Source organism: Choristoneura fumiferana, chromosome 4 (assembly GCF_025370935.1).
Source record: "Choristoneura fumiferana chromosome 4, NRCan_CFum_1, whole genome shotgun sequence".
NCBI classification, from domain to species: domain Eukaryota; kingdom Metazoa; phylum Arthropoda; class Insecta; order Lepidoptera; family Tortricidae; genus Choristoneura; species Choristoneura fumiferana.
Genome location: NC_133475.1, coordinates 3,362,345 through 3,379,149, shown reverse-complemented (window position 1 = coordinate 3,379,149; position 16,805 = coordinate 3,362,345). Strand labels below are relative to the sequence as shown.

Genomic DNA, 16,805 nt, shown 5'->3' with positions numbered 1-16,805 from the left:
AAATCATGTGATACTCGCTTTAGACCCGAGTCTATATTGTTTATGGTTTATGCCTCTTAAAACTGGCAACACACGTGTTCATCTGTCACAGTCACTGTCAGTCATCAGTCACTACACTAGTGACTTGTCAACTTCTCGAGGTGGCCGAGGCGCGTTTTATTTATTTATTTCTTACACATTTTGTTGCGTCTTTGACCTAATTAATAATATCAATTGCCACCACGTAACGCTTTCGTGTCCGTTATTTTAATGTAACACAAATCTGCTGAAATGGCATCATTAGCGTTCAAAGTTAAGAGTAAAAACGGTCAGCAGATACTTAAAAACTTGACCTCTGATAGTACTGTGGGTGATTTGAAGACGTTATTGTCTGATATTGCTGAAATAAAAGCTGAAAGGATATGTGTATTGTGTGGTTACCCCCCAAAGCCTTTGGATACTAGTGACGATGCTAAAAAGCTAAACGAAATAGGTTTGAAAACTGGTGAGACGTTGATAGTAGAAGAAAAGGTAGTTCAAGCTGCTAGCAAGCCTCCTGAAAAAGTCGTGGAAAATGGGGTGTCCCATGAAACGTTAGGCCCGTGTCGACCCGGCATTTTAATGAAGAAGGTTGTCCCTTCTGATAATTCATGTCTTTTCACTAGTATAGGTGAGTTGATCAATTTAGAGGTCATATTTTTATGTAATACCCACTTCTTTGTGTTTTTATTGCGTCGTAAGCCATTGTTCTGGTTTCAATTGATTTTTGTGTCAGATAAAGATATTATAAATTGTGTACTTCAGTTAGCATGACCAGTTAGTTTTAGTTTTCAATAATAATTAATAATGCCTTGGTATCATTTTTAAAAAAATATTCTTATTGGAATTAAAATAACAGAGATCTGTTATTGTGATCCAATACCAACACATTGATTTGGCCTTTAATCTCATAAATCACCCTCAGTAGTCATTAAAATCATTTGCAAAATCACCATACATCGTTATAGCGGGGGCAAAAATGATTTAACAGTACTGAAAGTTTATGACAAATAAGCATAACAGAAGTGACACTTAAATCAAGGAACATTTTATGCCTATGAGTTCAAAACTTATTAACTTTATTTCTAACATTAGACCTCCATTTGACTTGATTGATAATACATACTTAAAAAGATTAACTACGCAATTGCAAAGCAAACTCTTCAGTCACTTTTCCTATTGGACATTGTTATTTATTAATTATTCGTAATAATAATTGTGTTCACAACATAATTACTGAGTGCTTTAAAAAATGGTGTAAAGGAAAAAATGTGCGATGAATTTGTGTAGTTGTGGATAAAGGTTTACCCTGAATTACAGGCTTGCGATAAAAAATTATATTGATCTAAGTGCAACGTTAGTTTCAGTCAAACAAAATCTTCTGTGGAACGACATTTCAACTCGCAATTTTAACTTGTTAGATGCTTAGAATTTGTAAGCAGAATATATCCGTTTTACTAAATAGACATTCTGTTGTATCTATTTTTTAACTGATTTATTTTTGCTCCCGCAATAACGATGTATGGAAATCACGAAAGCGGAAATTCTTGACTGTCCGTAGAACTACTTTTGTTAAGAGTTTAATAACCTTAAAGAACATTTTGCAATTAAAAATATGAATGAATTTTTAAATATCAACTATAAGTAGTAATAGTAAAGCCTGGGGGAAAAAAATTATACCTTATAGTGGCATGTGGTTAATGTACAAGTATTATCAAAACGAAAACTACAGGTTTAAGGTTTATGATTCTTTCTTCCCTTCAAAATCAACCACCATTATTCTTGTCCATTATTTTTGTGCTTCATTTAATATTCTTTACTTAAATGAATAGATGAATGGTATAGCACCCCCATACAAGAAAAAGATATTTTTAATTTATCTGTAAAGTAAGAATACTATATTTTTTTCTATTATATTATTTAGAGATACCCTTGGTCTATAGCAGAACCCTTTGGCATTGAGTTCAACTGTCCATATGCACCAACAACTGAATTTGATGACTAAATCTATCTCTTTCTAAATTTGATTTTGAATTTATCTCGAAATCTGGATTTTTGACTTTTTGCATACAAAAGTTAATAACATACTATTCAACGTTGCAGGTTTTGTATTAAATGGGCAAGTGGACACCACTGTGCATACATTGATGCGTCAGATTATCGCCATGGAGGTGGCCAGTGATCATGACACATACAATGAGGCTATGCTAGGCAAACCTAACGCAGAGTACTGCAGCTGGATACAGCAGCCTAGTTCCTGGGGAGGTGCTATTGAGGTAACTTAATTTGTAAAATTACATACCTTAATTAGTAAAGATGAAACTGTTATAGTAAAACTTTGCTGACCATCCATCTGTCCATCTGTCAAGACCCTTTTCAACACCCAACGCAAAAAGAGGGGTGTTATAAGTTAGACGCCTGTCACACACGCCTGTCACATCGTAACTCTCAAATGGATGGACCGATTTCGATGCGGTTTTTTACCCAAAAACGAGTTTCCTTGCAATGGTTTTTAGCTATGTTTCATCAAAATCGGTTCTGTTATTTTTGAGATATTGAACTAAAATGACAATAAAGGGGGTTTTCAATCTCAGGATTGCATCAAGCTGAAATTAATATCAAATAGATTGGGTTCTGACTGTACAGTCAGCATCAAAAGAAGCGGATCACTGTTTTACTCTGTCGCATTGACACATTGACAATCTTGCATGGCTTTAAGTATGTGACGCTACTTTTGATGCTGACTTTACTAGCGTGTTTGTTTTACACCAGAAAATGGAAAACTTGAATACAATAAAATGTTTGATAGTAAATTTGTCTTTAATTATTCTCTTTTCTTCTATTTATGTTTTTACTGTGTCTTTGTTGTGTTGTAGTGTGTTTTTTTATGTCAATAAATGTTGTGAGTTTGAGTTACAGTTTGAAATTTAGTTGGACTAACAGATCGCGTCAACAGGACAAAAGCGGGAAAAAGCCTTTAGTTTTATTTTATGATGTTCTTCTATGACGTTCACAAGTTTGAGCATTTGCTTTCTAACCACAAACAAACATATAAGTGTAGTGCAAAGTACGATCGCCTTATCATTAAGAACTTGAAAACAGTGATAGTAAGTACACTATCACTGTTTTCAAGACCCCTAAGATGTGGGTCATACATTGAATAAAGAACGAAAGATCTCTGCCGTGTGGAATAAAGATGGCTCGTTAGAGTTATGTACTTGTTATTCCTTCTGGTGGCCTATACTTCGTTTTTTTTTAGCATTAGAAAGAAGATAAGCGATCTTGACGTGTCTTTTAATTGAAAAACACTTTTGAAAAATAAGCCACAGCAAATATGTAACAATTAGCAAGAGCATTATAATCATTTACATGCTTTTGGTGTCATGAGTAATAGTTACTGTTTTTATAAAAACGTTTTTCAATAAAAAGACTCGTCAAGATTGTTTACCCTTTTTCTAATGCTAAAAAAACTTATGGCTTCTCAAGCAGAGCATAGGATTATGGGTTGAAATCCGGGCTCGCATTTCTGAGTTTTTCGGAATTTATGTGCACATGCTTTTCGGTGATGGAAAACATTACTAACCTGCTCAAACCTCTCAAGTAATACAATGATGGGTGTGAAGTTCCCAACCCACACTAGGCCTGCATGGAAACTACTGCACAAATACTGAGAAGAGACCTGTGCCCAGTAGCGGGACATTGTAAAGGCTGAGATGGTTGTCATTTGAAATGGCGAAATTACATTCCAGGTAGCAATCCTGTCCCGTTTCTACGGCATGGAGATGGCAGTTGTGGACACGCTGAACGCAATCATCAACAGATTCGGCGAGGACAAGAATTATGGCCAGCGAGTGTTCCTGCTGTTTGACGGCGTACACTACGACCCATTGTATTTAGAACAGTCAGATGTAAGTTATGTTCTGTTTTAACAATAGTATCCTAAAATCAAATATAACCATCAGTTGTATTATCATTTATCACATACACTTTTTTTTCTAACAAAAAACTTATGAAGATATTGCCAGTCAAATTTCCGTGTGACGTCACGCCATAATGAGGGCTACCGTTTGCGCGCTCACCAGTTGGCGCCACTGTAGACAAAGGTCCTGTCTGAAGTAAAGTGGTTAGTTTGTTATTACGGGCGTGAACACAAAATTTACATTTAAATCATATTTAATACCTTATAACTGTACTATAAAAATATCGAGCATGCCACAGTGTTGCGTAGTGTTTTGTCCGGAAAAAAGGGAAGGACAAAGTTTTCCGCAAGACAAAACTGTCTCAAAACACAGAAATTCACGGCCCCGTAACGCATATTTGCCTCAATTAATTTCATTTTCTAATTACAAATAAACCCGCTTAGCTTAGCCAAAAACAGTGACATTTGACATTTCGGAGACCTCTCGCTACACTGGCGCCTCTAGTGGCGAATTCTTACGCGATAGCCCTCATTACGACACAGGGCCTGATTTACTCAGAGGCTAATAAGGCAAGTGCAGTGTTTCCCAAACATTGTTCTACCATGACCCAGTTATTTTCACACTGCCCCTTCGTGTCCCACTTAATACTTTTACGAATATTCACAATGCGTCGATCGATAGTATGTATTATTTTATACAAGTGTTTACCCGCGGCTTCTTTTGCGTGTTTAGTTTACACGTAAATCATTAGATCCAGCAGCTGAATTGAATTTCGGGATTTTTAAAATTCCCGTGGGTATTCCTGAAAATTAAATCGTGGTTTTAATTGAAGTTACATTAAAAACAATCATGTCAAATTTCGTGAATAGTTCCCGCGGGATTGCGATAAACGAGCGGTTGTTTCGAGATTATATCCCTATCCTGTGGGAATATCGGAATAAAAAGTTGCCTATGTTTTTTTCCAGCTATCTACATACCAAATTTCATTCAAATCCGTCCAGCCGTTTTAGCGTGAAGGTGTAACAAACATACTCACTCACTCACTCACTCACTCACAAACTTTCGCATTTATAATATAAGTCGGATTCATAGTTAGCCTGGGGCGGTTAGAAGTCTAAATCAGGCACTGCCCCCACGCCTGATCTTTGACGCGCTTTCATCCTTCTTTTTTGTTTCATAATGTAACGGATGGCAAATTAGAATAAATTCTTGTTAAGAAACTACTCAGTTATTATTCATGTAACCATATTAAGTAAAAGGTGTTTTAAAATTAATCCAAAATATTCAGGAGTTGGTTAGGTTACTTTGACTAAACATTGACATTCTGCAGTTTGCTAAAGAGCACAAAATTTCTTTTACCTGAGTTACTGGTTTGAATCAACTTTTAAGATACTTAGAAGATTATTAGATTTTATTCTACAAGCTAATAATGAAAGCTAGTTTTTGTAAAAACATGTGATGCATTAAAATGCACGTTTTTAATAGAAATATTAATTGTGTAAATCATAGTTCCTAATTTTTTTTTATTGGAGAGTAGAAAGTAAGATAATTGTCTAATTTACTAAATGTATCAATTGACCACATCAAAATCATTGCTTACATTCTATCAAAATAAGGTGACATACTTAGTGAGACATTCAGCCTAATAATTCAGTTTTCGATCGAATTCCAGGAGGTATAACTTTAATGTATACATGTACATTTAATACCTAGTGCGCCACCGACAGTATGACTGACTGTTTACAAACTTGGCACAAACATCCTGGTCAATTCTTGCCTCAAAAATGCATGTTATGGTCATTTACTCTCCATGCTTGTTTGTCAACAATTTATTGATTTGTATAACATTTGTGGGTTCATATTTGACATATTTCATCATCATCATCATCTCAGCCGTAGGACGTCCACTGTTGGACATAGATCTCCCCCACAGACCTCCAGTTGCTTCGGTTGGCAGCGGCCTGCATCCACCGTGAACCCGCAGCTTTAACCAGGTCATCCGTCCATCTTGTTGGTGGACGTCCTACGCTGCGCTTGCCGATCCGCCGTCTCCACTCGAGAACTTTTCGGCCCGAACGGCCATCCGCTCTCCGTGCTATATGGCCCGCCCATTGCCATATTTATTTATCAATAAAAAAATACAGTATTACAGTTATGATATGAAACCAATACGCAGTAAAATTCAATTATACAAAAAACTGTTACCTATTCAGGATATATTTCAGAACTATCCTGTAGATACAGGTTATGTTAGGTTAGTCATATAGCGATCCTGTACTTACAGTTTTGATGAATCTTACTTCCATATAAAACGGTCGGGAAATTAATCATGTGGGAAAAACATTTTCGGGGAAAAATTAGACAGTCTTTTTCGTTTCCAGGGAGGCATCCAAACGGTGTTCCCAGCTGAAGACATGGACATATACAGAGAGGCGGAGCAAGTGGCCCACGAGGCCAAATCCTCCCGCCAGTTCACGGACTTAAACAAATTCACCCTCAAGTGCATGATCTGTGACAAGCTGCTGACAGGGCAAGCGGAGGCCCAAAAGCACGCGAAAGAAACCAAGCACACGAACTTCGGGGAGGTTTAGCAGTGATTTAAAAATTTGATTACGAACAGCAATTTCACTGTAGATCTTTTCTTTGCAATGATCTAGACGCATCCGGTAAACGGGATAACTTTGAACTTCCAAGGCGGCTTTGAAAATTAGTTAAAAAAAACACTTGTTTTTTTACTCGACTGCAGGAAGGAGGATTCCGTTTTATTACTTTAGCTTCTGCCATTCTATTTTTTTTTAAAGATTAACGGTTAATTACATTAGATGTATTCGTTACGGGATGTAGACAATGAAATACAATTACTATTAAACACCACAATACAGGTAAGCACTACAGAAAATAGAGGGTCCATATATATCAGCCAAATATGTAGTCTACCACCCTAAAGTTGATAATCGTTTGCATGTCATAAAACAAAAGTGCCAATAGACGTGTCTGTCAACTTGAAAGTTCGACTTTAGCGACATATTTATTTCATACAAACTTTTTTAAAAATTGATAGACCACTTATTTAGCTGATGGTAGGTACATAGAGAAAAAATCAAAGGTAAACAAAAGGCGGCCTTGTCGATTCAGAGCCGTAGACCTGCGGCCGTATTGTCTAACGCAGGGGTGGTCAACTTGATTAGACCCAAGAAACCCTGTGCGATCTACTAATTACATACCTAGTAGATACCACAGTTGCATTCTAACTCACACAGCCGCGGCATTATGCTGAGTCAGCGCCGTACCTTCATTACATGACATGGCTCCCTGTATTACAATGTGGTTTCTCTATATCTGTTTTGTATCTTTTTGTTCTCTGTATGATTGTTAACATGTTTTGTCTTCTTAACGTTTATTCCTTTGTTTTTATAAAAAACGTGTATAGAGCCATTTTATTTTGTTATGAGGATTAAACTTTCTATCTAACTATCTACATACTTCTTGAAATCTTAAATGAAACAGCATTTAGTGTTTATATTTTTTGCCCTGCCACGATCGACTGGAATAATAGTCGCGAGCGACACCCCTCAGGCCGTGTTGCCTATCGTTTCTGACGCTCGTGATCGCAATTTAATGACAGTTTTTGTATGCGAAATCTGTCATTTGATTGCGATCGCGAGCGACAGAAACGTTACGCAATAGACCCTCTGGTCTAACGCACTTAGAACCGGACTCGTTTTCTCTACTTCTTTCTGTCAGTTATAGACATGATATAAGATGAGGGTAGAAAGAGGACAACAAGGCCTCTGCGTCCTTTTATAGACCCTGACTATCTTTAATCACCATCGATTAATTATCGATCTTCTTTTCGTTAATATGTCTAAACATTATTATTATTATTATTGACAATATTATTGATTTTATAGCAATTTTAACAATATCAAAGTCATCCCGTTTTGAGGTCGTTATCGCGTGCGTAGCTTATGCATTTGCCAGGACGCTATATACGTTAAGAGGTTTGAAATTAATTATCATGTTATTTAACTTGCTTGATCGTTATAAATCCAGTGTATACTGGATTAACACAGTATAACCATAAATTCAAATCTGTGGTCAATCACAGAACAGTTAAGCTAAATTTTCGTTTGTTGTTCAATCAACTCCTGCGAATTGGGATGGAATTGCGCACATGACTCTGAGAGGGATATAGAATACTTTTATCCTGTAAAATTGAGAAGTACTCGCGAGAAACTGTAAGCATGCTTAGTTCTCGTTGCCTAGATGCCGTTTTTAGGGTTCCGGAGCCAAAATGGCAAAAACTGAACCCTTTACAGTTTCGTCAAGTCCGTCTGTCTGTCCGTCCGTCCGTATGTCACAGGAATTTTACTCGAAAACTACAAGATGTATATCAATGAAATTTGGAGTACAGATGTCTTGTCAAAGCCGCTATTTAGTTTTGTAGTTAAATTATAAAAATAAATATTTATAGGGGGGGCACTCCATACACGTAACAGAAATTGAAAAAAAAAAATTTTTTTTAACTCATCAACGTGTGGCACAAAGTTCGACAGCTCTTTTGAAAAGATAGTAAGGTTTCTCAAAAACTTTTTGATTCAGTGAACATTGCCGGAAATAATTGCTCTCATAGTAGCAAAAATTGTGTCCTCCCCCCTCTATCTTGTAAACCGTTTGTCCAAAAAAATATGCAAAAATATGGAAAGGTAACGCTTAATAAATAGTTTCAACGAAAATTGGTTTCAACATGATCGGTTATACCGTTTTTGAGTTATTAACGAAAAACTGAGCTTCTCAACAAAAGGACGGAAGGGACAAACAACGGAAGTGCCGTGAAGATACGCTCTTTTTCTGGTAATAGATTTTAAGACTGTAGTAGGTGTTTTAATTGTGTTATAAACGCACATAATATTACTTGATTTTTTTCGTAATGGCTACGGAACCCTATCTTGGACGTGTCCGACACGCTCTTGGCCGGTTTTTATTTTACAACTAACGCCAAGTAACGGTTGTATGCAGAAATGTAACATTTTAATCAGACGCCTCGCCTGCGTCTTTATAATCAGAAACGCCCGGGCGAAAATTCGTGTCAAATAAAATTGTAAAAACGGATAGTTGTGAAATTAAAAAAAAAAACGGGCTAAAGGGAAAAGACCCGTGCAGCTAATAAATAATTCATTTCACCTAAGTTTGGGGTGTTTGACAACCACTGGCGCAAAATACTCTTTGCTGGTTTTCCATTTGGTTTGTAGATTTTGAGAAACAGTCTGAATCGGATTAAAATTGATGTGGAACTCAAGTTACCGTTGATAACGTCATTTTTCATTTTGAAATTAAGTTCATTCCGTACTAACCGCACTCCCAAGGTAAGCCAAATCCTTTTTAAGGCGTCGGTCGATATTGCGGTCACCTGCCTGTAAAATTTCATTGAATAAATATCAAGATCACTTTGGTTTTAAAAGTAAGAATTGGGTAAAAAATCCTATCGCTCAAATAATATTAACTATGTTTACTTTTTGAACTGTACATAAAATATTAATTGCTATGTAAAAAAAGTTTGTATTAGAAAATTTAATTTATGTAATTCGAAACATTAAGTTAGTAAATTATTGTTGCAACCATTGATTGTAGTTCATCGTAGTTATTTGTAACTATAATTTATTTTAGCTAATTCCTTGTCATTCACTTTCGCTGTATGGTGTTAAAAAAACTTAAAAACAAGTTTTTTTTTATTGTTTTCTTAGACGTATAACGTCACGGAATGTTATTTTTATTTCGAGTTATTTGCTATGGTTTATTTATTTTATTGTCTCAAATACTATGTTAATTTATTTTTCCTGCAATCAATTTTAGCGTTTTTTAACATGGCATCGCTATCAGGCTATCACATAGGCTATGGATTAATGATGTATTTAAAACTTTGACAAACATAGCTTTTAAATAAAATGTATCTTTTAAGAACTACTTGGGTTGTTTTCTATATTAACCTTTTCAACTTAGATAAGCGCATAGAGTAATAATAACTGCAATTTACTCGCCATCATTAATATCTGCCACAGCGGAGCGTGTAAAAATATCTGAGATGTCCTACAGACCCCTAGAAATAAGAGTCGTATAAGATTATTTATGCACGCTTTGCTGCTGGTGACGGTACATGGGGTAACAACGCGGTGCGATGTGGAGCAGCAGGGCTACAACGAAACTCGAAGTTCGTGTCGTGCGGTCCCTCTGACACTTGTACTATTTAATATGAGAGCGAGAGGGACGGTACGATACGAACTTCGAGTTTCGTAGTAGCCCTGCAGGGCCGTGGCTCCTTCAAGCAATAATGAGGGCTATCGCGTATGAATTCGCCACTAGAGGCGCTAGTGTAGCGTGAGGTTTCCGAAATGTCAATTCTCATACTTTTTGGGTGAGCTAGGCGGGTTTATTTATAATTAGAATCACTTTGTGAATATTTTGCAATATCTGAAATTAATTATGGCAAATATGCGTTCCGGGCCAATGAATGTCTGTGTTTTGAGACAGTTTTGTCTTTCGGAAACCTTTGTCCTCCCTTGTTTGGTTTTCGATTTATTAGGTATACGTTGTCAAAAATTGGGACATCCCAATTTGAAGCAGTGAGTTGATTGATAGTCGGATAAATGAATAAAAATTCGTGTAAAATTGACTTTTCGATTTATTTTTAACACAAAAATATAAGTACAGTATCAATAAATATAGTCACATCGGCGTATCACTTGTTACCTATTACGATTTACACTATGTTGTCATACAACACTTAGGTACGTTAGGATTCTGTCATCTCGGAATATTGCAAATAACTAAACATAATACCAGATACTTTGATTATACTGACATGGCTGTATAGATAAAAGACAGATATACATATTAAGGGGCTACTGATAGATACGTGTCATAACCATATGTAGTTTGACCTGTGACCTCTCAGCAAAGGAGCGCGAGCTCGAACTCTAGTTTCTAATCCGCACTGGGCTTGCGCGGGAACTACAGTGCAAAACCATCTGATTTGCAGAGGACGCCTGTGCCCAGCAGTGGGACATATTTAGGCCAAAGATAGATGGATAAATTAAGTCCGAATCGTTTAATAATTTGGATACGAAGGGTTCTGGACCTATCTATTGTTTAAATGGTAACAGCCTATCTTTAAAAATAAAGAGTAGGTATTTACCTTATTATCTCGACCATTATAGTTCTCACTGCAGGACACAGGCCTCCTCTCAGAATTAAAACACTTTGGCTGTACCTATTTCCCACGCGGGCCCAGTGCGGATTGAACTTCACACACAGCATTGAATTTTTCGCAAGTGTGTGCATGGAGTATTCTAGGAGTACAGTCACCAGCATTAATATCTGACACGTCCTTCCGGCCCTAGAAATAGAGTCGTATCAGATATTTATGCACGCTTGTTGTGTTAGATATTGGTGCTGGTGACTGTACCTACCTAATGAGAGATGAAATATTGAATGAGACAAAAAGTATACACTCACTATGGAACGTGAGCCGGCCAAAGTGGTAGGGCTTATTTTGAAATTGACTATTTGAGTCTCAATATCGATGTAGCCATGTCTTTTAATAGTGAAAATTGTGCATTTGTGTGGGCCATAGAATAATATTACAACTTAATCATCATCATCATACAAGCAAGCAAGCAAGTTGCGAAAGGTTAGATTAGATGTAGGTACAATTTAATATACATTAGAAGTCCAAGCCTAGATGAAATACATCAGGTCGAATGTTTCGTTTGTCTCAATGCCTCTAACGTTTTACCTCTGCCCTGTCTCGTTTACCATTCACTGCAACTTTTTTTTTTATTCGACTGGATGGCAAACGAGCAAGCGGGTCTCCTGATGGTAAGAGATCATTACCGGCCATAGACACCTGCAACACCAGGGGATTGCAGATGCGTTGCCAACCTAGAGGCCCAAGATGGCATACCTCAAGTGCCAGTAATTTCACTAACTGTCTTACTCTCCACGCCGAAACATAACAGTGCAAGCACTGCTGCTTCATGGCAGGATTAGCAAGCAAGATGGTGGTAGCAATCCGGGCGGACCTTGCACATGGTCCCACCACCTGCAAATCTTGCAAGTTAAATTTGACCCACTTCTAGTAGACGGATTGTCTTGAAATTTGGCATACTTATGCAAATTGCGTGACTACAATAATCGGGTAGTGACATTCTGGTAGACCGGCCAGGATCGTCTCAGCAGGACGGAACTCTTCAACGGTTAATGGCATCGACTTAAAATTTGGTATGCAATTGTAGTTTGGGTGACAATGCAAATACAGTCAACAAAAAGTAAGTACAGTCAAGTTTTTTTTTTTACCAAAAACTTATTGCCTTTATAGACGTATGCGTGTTGATAGAAGTGGTTATTTAATGTATTGATAGTTTGGATATTTTTTTTATATGAAAAAAATATGCACAAGTACTTTACAGCACTCGAAAGTATCGGTTTCTGCCGAAATACCAACCAAAATTCGGTTCCGCTTGCAGATTTTAATTTCGGTCCGACACATCTACTAAAGCTCCGCTAAGCTGTCACCTCTATCTGTCACAGTGCTGTATCTTTTTAATCGTACAATGTAGATTGAAGTTTTCGCAGAGCGTGTATAAAAAGTCGATAAAGAAAGACCCAAAAAGAGATTTAATTTTGTATTTTTTTTTTTATAACGGTCCGGAACCTGCGAGTTAGACTCGCAATTGGCCGGATTTATAAAAACAATTATTGCTCAAATAAACTAATGTTAAATCAAATTTTAGCTTAATCTCATCTGAAAGCGTTAATAACTCAATATTACTTTTGAGATAATGCAAAGCTGCAAGTATAGTCAAACCCTTCTAATGTGTACCCGCTGTAACCTTCTCGCAGTAAAGCTTCGCTGTTATTGTCAAAGAAGTCACTGTGAAGTTAATTTCGAAAAGGTTCTACAGCGGAATTGGAAAAGTTTGACTACAATTCACACAAAACGCTAAGTTAATTAGCTTTAAATTTTTAAACTATACAATTCTTTAAGAATCTCTGTACAATCACAATATCAAAAATTCACAAACAATTATCATAACAGCACATGATTAATTTGATTTAATAATCAAAATAAAATGAATATCAGTATTAAATCACTTATCACTATAAAAATATAATCTAAAACAGGACTTTTGATTAAAATGCTTAGTGCTTATGTCGCTTGTGTTGTTTTTTTTTTCCTATATGTTCTGATATCTAATTATTCATCAAAAAGCGTGAAAGAGCGAATGTTTGTTCAGTAAATGTTTTATTTGGCAGTGTTGACATTAAATAACTTATGCTTTTTATGGTATCATCACACCATGCCGTAATTGGCAAAAATCTAAGTATAGTTACATATTTTTAAGACGCAATGAGGGTAACTGAAAGCCTCAACATAAGTGTAGCGCTATCATTACATAATTTTACATCGAATACACCTGTGTCAATACCAACACAAGAAAAACACTAGAAACACTAATTAACAAAAGCTGCTCTGCTTATTTTAGTAACTTTAGTGAAATAAATAAAATAGTCAAAATATCAAAAATCATTATAAAGTCTTCTAAAGTATTCCTAGATTAGGATTTACAATATAAACAAATATAAATACATACATATTCGCTCTTTCAAACAAGTCAATCAGAACATTTTCAATTGTATTATTGCCTACAAAGTTCGATACTGGTATACATTAGATACATTTCTTATGGATTTCGTATGTGTATTTTATGTTTCCTCCCGATATTTCAACGCAGTTGCATCATGATCACGAAACAAAGTGTCTTTTTATACATAAGTCACGGTCTCTACCCCGTAACGAATATATCTAATGTAACCGTGATACAGGCGTTCACCACTTATGGATATTTTTTATGTGACAGATATTTAAAATGCCGTATCTGTTTGTTTTGTCCGAATAAACAGAGACGGCGTCATATTTATCTGTCACATAAATTTTGTCGTTGAGTGGTGAAACAGGCTTCAAATCTGCTAAAACCTGATATACATTGTTGAAACTAGTGAAGCGTGGCTGTTAAATCACCCTAGGTGAAGAACAAAATAAGCAATAGAGCATCGGCAGTGCCTGAGCACTTCAGGAATATTTCAGTAAGTTGTTAATTCGGCTGAACACTTCCGTAAATGTTTCATCAGTTTCGGTTCAAATTATAAGGAAAATTATGTGAATAATTTGAAGACATTTTGTATAATCTGATTGTGACCTCCATTAAGCTAAGTATTAGGTTTTTATTTGATATGTAAGATTTTTTGAAAAACGGTGTTTTTTTTTAGATGTGTTCTTTACCCGACTGCCACCCCAAAAGGAAGATTATGTTTTATAGCGTTTGGCACGCTCTACAGGCTTGGCCTGGCTATGTAGTGCAAAATTCGAAATTCATATCTTGCCGTCCCGCTGACGCCTATTGGCGTATTAAGTAAATATTATTATTATTATTTAATACGAGAGTTAGAGAGACGGTACAATATGAACTTCGATTTTCCTAGTAGCCCCTCTAGAACGGATTTTAACATACGAGGCGTAAGATTATTTCAATTAAAAAATTAGGAGTGTCCTGAAAATTTCAGTTAGGTGAATTATACTTGTTCAGTCAATTACAAAGATATCGATACGGTCAAGTTACAAAAATATGTATGCTCGACTTTATTGTCTTAATATTAAGGTCGTGCATACATATTTTTGTAATTTTGGCTGAATCTATATTTTTGTAGTTGACAGTTCAACATTTTTCCGAGATATCGAGCTTAAACAATGTATATCTAAATGCTTTAAATTTTAGCTTATTGTGCTGGCTTAGCAAACGAGAATCGAGGCAGGGAGATACCGAATTTGGTCTCGAGCCCGGTCAGTACCGGTAACGCGACCTGGTATCCGCCGATATGGTGTGGTTTCTTCATGATTTCTTCGATGGGTGTAGACACGTTCAATTCCGAGCCGGTTGGTCGACTGAAAACGGTAAAGTAAAAATTAGATCTTCGTTCTAGTTAAGAGTTTCGACGACATGATCTAATGCCCTTGGGTCCAGGGCCACCCACACTTAGATACTATTATTAAAATGTCCACTGTATCAAGATGTCCACTGCGTCATAACGTCCATTTTAAAATGTCCACTAACAAAAGATCCACTCTACAGATACGTCCACTATACAGGGTGGAAAGTTGAATTGGGCAGCAAGGGCAGCTACTAGATCCCTTGCTGCTACGCGAAAATGCTCTTAGGAGACCTTTACTAACTTTTGAGAGATGACAATCGACATTCACAGATTTTTGTTAAAATGTACAGTCAGCGAGAAAATCGACAAAATTGGACTTTTTTTAAATGTCAATCGGTCCCATTTCTGTCAAGGTTTAAAACACTCTTTGAGACCAACTAAGGTTAGAGTACCTACTAGAACACCCACAAATCAAAGTTTTTTTTTCCATACAGTTCGTATGGTACTAATTTGCAAAGTAAAACTTTCGCATGTTGTTTTTTTACGAATATGAATCCTTTATGCTTAAAGAAAATTAAACAGTCTGTAGACAACTAAAAACTGAACATTTTAACTAAAGTTAGTGTCTGAACTGAGTAGTATTGCTGCCCCATCTCAACTTTCCACCCTGTATACTACAATGAAATTTACACTACATTAACTAATGAAACATCTATTCTAGTTAGGATTAAAACACGCCACACAGTGAATAAATAAAAATTCAAGGTAGCCAAGCAAGTTAAAAGGTGCAAGGTAGGTAGGTTATATGACGATTAAAATTTATTAAAATTCTATAGGTAGTTTTGTTTGAGAAAAAATATAGTTGGGTACTTAGGGAGTTACAGTGACAAATGAAAACGTTTGTTAGTCCAACATCTGGTAGCGTGGTGTACGGTAGTGTTTCACTGAAGATGAGCTCTGGTGGAGTTCGAAACGCGACAGTGTAGCGTGGTGGTGGTGGTGATAGAAGGATTTGTGTGATTTGTGTCAACCCAATCTAGTACAATTCGACACTAATTTTTCTGATACAGTGGATGGTTTGATGTAATGGATTTTGTACCATAATGGACATATCCATAACAGTGAGCGTTCTTGATACAGGGGGATAATATTTTGATAAAGACAACATTCTGATACAATGACCCTTTGCTTTATGTTTCTAGTTACGTTTAAGAGTACTTACGATCCTCCGAAGTCGACGTAGAACAGCCGCTGTAGAATTTCATACGTGACCAGCGTCACGCCGAACTGTGGCGATGAACGGAACACTCGGGCTGGGGACAGACACAATTAAGTCAAAAAATTATGACAATTTATCGTTATGCCAATCCACATTATGCGTATCCAATGCCAATTTCAATTAGGAACATTAATTTTATGCGAATTCCCAAAAATATAATATTAATTAGTCAGTCAGTTCAGTCAGAAAAGAAAAAATGTGTCCAATATTTTCTGACATTCAAACTGATAGACTAAGGAGCTGTTTCACCATCCATTGATAAGTGTTAACTGGCGATTAGGTGTGATGCCGTCTCTATTTGTTTTGTTCGAATAGACGGAGGCGGCATCACATTTAATCGTCAGTTAACACTAATCAATGGATGGTGAAACAGCCCCTTAATTGGATACTATTTGTTTACCCCTAAAGCCGTATTGTTTAACGGCCGGACGCTCGCTATCGGATTCACCATTTCTGTCTATCCTCATTCTAAACCGTCAGAAAGAAGTAATGAAAGCGATAGCAATTCCGAGTGCGTTAGGCAATAAGGCCTCGGATTTGTATTTTTTTCTGAATTTTTTTTTTTACTAATGCCATGAATTATGAATTATGAATGATTATTA

At 36.4% G+C, this 16,805-nt stretch overlaps 2 protein-coding genes across 2 annotated transcripts in view; one reads left to right on the top strand and one right to left on the bottom strand.

The window, feature by feature from the left end:
* The first annotated feature begins 102 nt into the window (after positions 1 to 102).
* Yod1 (Yod1 deubiquitinase) lies at positions 103 to 9,902 on the top strand. The gene is made up of 4 exons (XM_074086581.1): positions 103 to 649; positions 2,122 to 2,294; positions 3,768 to 3,926; positions 6,320 to 9,902. Exons 1-4 carry the CDS (start codon positions 271 to 273, stop codon positions 6,527 to 6,529), a joined length of 921 nt encoding a protein of 306 aa, XP_073942682.1. The 5' UTR covers positions 103 to 270; the 3' UTR covers positions 6,530 to 9,902.
* A 697-nt stretch (positions 9,903 to 10,599) lies between these two features.
* The window catches only part of aralar1 (calcium-binding mitochondrial carrier protein aralar1), a 29,330-nt gene continuing 23,124 nt past the window's right edge, over positions 10,600 to 16,805 (bottom strand). The window contains exons 12-13 of the mRNA XM_074086576.1: positions 16,147 to 16,237; positions 10,600 to 14,937 (exon numbers count right to left, since the gene is read on the bottom strand). Of these exons, the coding sequence (XP_073942677.1) occupies positions 14,772 to 14,937; positions 16,147 to 16,237 (257 nt within the window). The 3' untranslated portion in view covers positions 10,600 to 14,771. The remainder of the gene's footprint in view (positions 14,938 to 16,146; positions 16,238 to 16,805) is intronic.

What these genes read in the sequence shown, in the direction of transcription:
- Yod1 (XM_074086581.1), top strand. Translation starts at nt 271, where the DNA reads ATGGCATCATTAGCGTTCAAAGTTAAGAGTAAAAACGGTCAGCAGATA. An exon ending in ATGTCTTTTCACTAGTATAG is followed by an intron (nt 650 to 2,121) that starts GTGAGTTGATCA and finishes TCAACGTTGCAG; the next exon opens with GTTTTGTATTAAATGGGCAA. An exon ending in CCTGGGGAGGTGCTATTGAG is followed by an intron (nt 2,295 to 3,767) that starts GTAACTTAATTT and finishes ATTACATTCCAG; the next exon opens with GTAGCAATCCTGTCCCGTTT.